Source organism: Amblyomma mixtum, chromosome 4 (genome assembly GCF_055824585.1).
Source record: "Amblyomma mixtum isolate Tamu chromosome 4, ASM5582458v1, whole genome shotgun sequence".
Lineage (NCBI taxonomy): Eukaryota > Metazoa > Arthropoda > Arachnida > Ixodida > Ixodidae > Amblyomma > Amblyomma mixtum.
This window is the reverse complement of record NC_143015.1, coordinates 112,943,002-112,947,276: the sequence shown is the minus strand read 5'-3', so window position 1 is coordinate 112,947,276 and position 4,275 is coordinate 112,943,002. Positions and strand designations below refer to the sequence as shown.

General features: G+C 44.1%; 1 protein-coding gene across 1 annotated transcript; it reads right to left on the bottom strand.

The window, feature by feature from the left end:
- Window positions 1–1,968: 1,968 nt before the first annotated feature.
- LOC149347916 (uncharacterized) lies at window positions 1,969–4,275 on the bottom strand. Its single transcript, XM_089541651.1, has 9 exons — window positions 4,119–4,275; window positions 3,635–3,709; window positions 3,509–3,547; window positions 3,097–3,159; window positions 2,981–3,019; window positions 2,870–2,908; window positions 2,605–2,810; window positions 2,261–2,357; window positions 1,969–2,081 (listed from the first exon to the last, which is right to left on the bottom strand). Exons 1-9 carry the CDS (start codon window positions 4,273–4,275, stop codon window positions 1,969–1,971), a joined length of 828 nt encoding a protein of 275 aa, XP_089397777.1.

Below are 4,275 nucleotides of genomic sequence, written 5' to 3'. Positions count from 1 at the left end.
GGCACTGGGGCTACTGAACTCCACGCCAACGGCAAAGCTCATGGCTCTAGGAGTACATAATACCCTCAAAGAGATGTGGGCTCTCACAACTGAATAGGCTCGCACTTACAAAACCCGGCAGAGAACTGCTCGAAAAAATCCATGTTAATCAGCCCTATACAATTGACCAAAGGGAAGAGGTGCCACGCGATGTCAGAAGACCGTGCACCCCATTCCGCGGAATATGTATCCCGCATATAACATCGAGAGGAGGAAAAGGTGAAGCCCTGCAGAAGAAATTAACACCCTTTACGTGGACGCAGCAGGGCCAAAGAATTGAGTCATGACTGTTGTGGTCTCAACGCCTTTTCAGGGTCGATGGTGAACTGCGCCGCAGTGAAAACGTCTAACCCCACTCACGCAGAGGAGGCAGCTATTGCATTAGCTGTAGCATCTAACCCCAACGCCGTGGTGCTCACTGATTCCCAGAACGCCTGTCGCAACTTCAATAACGGATTAATTCACAAGTCAGGGTTGTCATTGCTGACTAAGCATCCACCCAACCAAGTCTCAGTCATCTGGTTCCCTGTCACCTGGAACTACCAGGAGGAAACGAAGCCGCCCACAGGCATGCCCGAGCTCTTCTATACCGGGCGTCTCGCCCTGATGACCACGAAGGGTGCCGCGACCTAATAGGTTTAGCAGTGTATGCTGACAATCTCGCGCCATACAGAACAGCCAGGAAGGAGTACCCAACACCACACAAATCCCTCAATAAGTTAGAAGAGAACACCCTTAGGAGACTACAAACCAACACATACCCAACACCAGCTAAATTACACCAGTGCCCAAGCAACCACCGACGTCCGTCGGACGTCCGAATTAAAGCCGAACGTCCTTCGCCGAATTTGGACATCCGTCGGACATACATACGACATCTGGCTTCGAACATACGTATCTGTATGTCCATCGGAGGTACGGACTACGTCCGCTTTTGTATATCCACATGAGAGACGAGATGTACATCCGATGTATGTACGGACAAGTATGTTTCCAGGACTTATGTATGAGTAACTATTGCTGACAAAATTCTCAGTTTCCACATGTACAGAGCTGATCTCACTTGTCTTGAGTGCTCAAGCTGTGTTCTGGAGATACATAAAACCTTGCCGCAACTGGTTTGCAAGGGGCAAGGTGGTTCTCGTGTATTCGGCTGCATTTCAGAGCAAGCGTAAGTGAAAGTCAGTACTTGCTTTATTTCCCAGAGCATTACTCGAGCACCTGAGATAAATATGATTGGGTCTGTCACCATGGGCAAAAGCTTTCACGCTGGTGACTTGCAGAAAAGAATTTGGTCCTGTGTTTGCTCTCTAATCGTTGGGTGGTATTCTTCCTGTGGAGGATGCACATTCTTTTTGCACTTCAATGCCTTGCCCAGCCACACTAAAAAATGTTTTTCCTCGAAATCACACCACACAAATTGTTATTCATGACTACTGTTTGCAGCTGTTTTACCAGGGAAAGATTCCCAATTTTTTCTTTTTTTTAGGGAGGGGGGGCAGTGGGTAATTGACATAGCCTATCGCATATACCTTTAGAAAATTATATAAAACTCATTCAAAGGGCAGCTCTGCTCCTGAGAACTTGTGCATCAGCTGCAGTAAAGATGTTTCTGGACTGGGGTAATTCAACAGTCTGATCAACAATGGCAGACGAGAGCATACATAAGCTGTGCGTAACTAATTTGTTTTAAAGAGCATTACATTAACAAAATTGTGTGGAGATTTCCACTTTTTCTTAAAACGTGCCATTGAAACCAGGATTTCAAGTAAATGTCATGTGGTTTCATCTCATGCATGCAATTGGCCTGGGCTGTGAACTGACATGTTATTGCATATGTGCCAGGAAGCTCACCATTCAACTGCTGTATTCATGACAAATTCAGCAGGAAATACAGAAGAAATCAATTTATTTATTGCATGTAGCAATTTACAGTGGTCCCTTGCCGCAGCGTTCCTTTGCACGCCGTAACCATTCACCAATTTGAATGTCCACGTCCTCATGGGTGGCACTGGAGTGGGACCTCGTCCTTTTCACAGCACCTAAAATCATAACAGCATACAAAAATGTATGTGAGAAGTTCTTGGCACTGTCTTTACACATCGGCTTTGCACTGTCAAACCTGAAAGAATAGCAACATTAAAAAATGTATACGTGCCAAAAATGACCTTCCGCAGTCTAAGGTCACGGAAGACCTCTTTCCCCTTTCTGCCATGCATACTGAATTGCGCAGCGGTGTGGTCATCCATGATGTGAGCAAGCATTGAGCTCACGGTGACCTTTATGGTGCGAGCCCCATATGAACTTAGTTCAACAACCTAGAAAGAGAAATGATTTGGAGGTCAGTTCATTGTGAAGAAATGATACCAAATTAAGCTACTTGAATTCAGCAGCTACGGAAAACAAGACAAAATAGAAAACAGAACAAGAATTTGAATGCCTATCACCTGAAAGGTTATACAATATGCAGTCTTTGTGGCTACACTTGCACTCTAGAATGCTGCACAGCTACAGTTAAAGTCAACAGCCCGAACATATAACTGCTTAATGTAGGCTGGCACTTACCAAGGCTTCACTCATCTGATCAGTTAGTTGAGTGTCAAAAGTCTGCACAGCCGCTGCTGAACCAAGTGGGCTCTCGAGGACTAGCTCCAGGTTTTCCGCCGTGTTGTCAGACTGCCTCCTCTCCAGCAGTTTTCCGACGCAATTCAAGATTTCGGATTGAGTATGCCGTAAAATGTTTAACGAATTAAGCACCCGGCGCTGAAAATCTGCAAGAAAAATAATGTCACAAGCTTTGATAATTTACTGCAAGCAAAGCAGAACTCACCAGCACAGCTGAGACTTGTGTTGCAGCACTGCTGTGCACCTGAAAGTAAACGAATCATTTTTAGTGCTCTGGGAGCTCAAAGCACATTTCTGACAAAAAAAAATTTCTTACAACCACTTTTTTCCAGTGAAGGCTGAGTGCCCAGAAGTGCTGAAACAAAAAATAAATGTACTGTAAGCATACTCTACAGTTAGAAAACAATTATCTAAAGACCCAGGAGTGCTTACCCTGACTATCCAAAGAGCTCACGTGGGCTCCACTTTGCTCCATACAGGCAACATCACTTGTGCCTTAAGAAATATACAACATAAACAATTAATACAGTGAGATATGAAAGCAATTTGGCAAGCACAGAAGAGCAATCGTGTAGAGACAACGCAAAAGGAGGACGTGCTGTTTCCATATGCTTTATATTTAAAGCACCCTGTGAAAGAACAGTATTAGAACAAAACTTACAACGAAGTGTAGGAAGCAGTGACAGAAAAAATGACAAAAACAGCCATGCAAAGCTTGTTTCCAAGCTAACTGCCAAGTCCTGACCACTTTGGAGACTTGACACACATAGCACTAGGCATGCTTTGCATTAAGGTTAAAACATTTATCAAAATAATACAATGAAGAAGTGGCTTCCACACTTACTTGCCATCGCTGCCAGACCCTGCACCGTTTGACCGCCAGCTGCAGTGCAGCATTTTAAAATATTGATACTCGTACTACACAACATAAACAATAACTTGAATGCAATTGCTTAAGAAGAGCATATACCTTCTGTGGGTGCCACACGAGAGGAGGTTGCTAAAGGCGTACTCAGTTGAGTCTTTTGTCTTATTTGACTGTGAACTGTGGAGGAAAAGAATTTGACAAACGTGATGACCAGCACTCTACCAAGTCAGTGAAAAAGGAGAAAACTGACCACCTTAAAATCTGTCAATGTTTAATGCAGGAAAGAAAGCATATAACAATACACAGCACAAAAAAGTAATTGACCAGAACACATGTATTTTAGAAGACTAAGTAACACAGAGTCCGGTTTCTGAAGCTGTGGTTGGCACCAGAGGCTTCCCTATTATAATATTCTGAGAACGTTGAAACCAATCGTCATATAACGTTTCAACGCACTTTACCTGCATGCATCAAGGTGTTGTAAGATTACAAAGAAACGAAGCCGTGGACACGAATGGTATGTTCACAAACACGTGTGAATGCCACGCGTTATGAAAGTACGACAATGAAAAAAAAAATACGTTACGTCGGTTCAGTTTGTTTGACAGAAGAGCCGGCGCTTCTGGAAAATCGTTGGAGTCGGAGTCCGAAGAGCTCCACCAGGTAGGCCGCATTCTTTTCCTCTTTTGACTACTGCCTTCGTCGTCGGACAAATCAGATGTAAACCGGGCCCGGTCTAGCAT

Excerpts from the sequence above, each read along its gene's own strand:
- LOC149347916 (XM_089541651.1), bottom strand. The coding sequence starts at position 4,275 with ATGCTAGACCGGGCCCGGTTTACATCTGATTTGTCCGACGACGAAGGC. Across the intron at positions 3,710-4,118 it reads GTCAAACAAACTGAACCGAC|TTCACAGTCAAATAAGACAA; the intron begins GTAACGTATTTT and ends TTTCCTCCACAG. Across the intron at positions 2,909-2,980 it reads TTCACTGGAAAAAAGTGGTT|GTGCACAGCAGTGCTGCAAC; the intron begins GTAAGAAATTTT and ends GTTTACTTTCAG.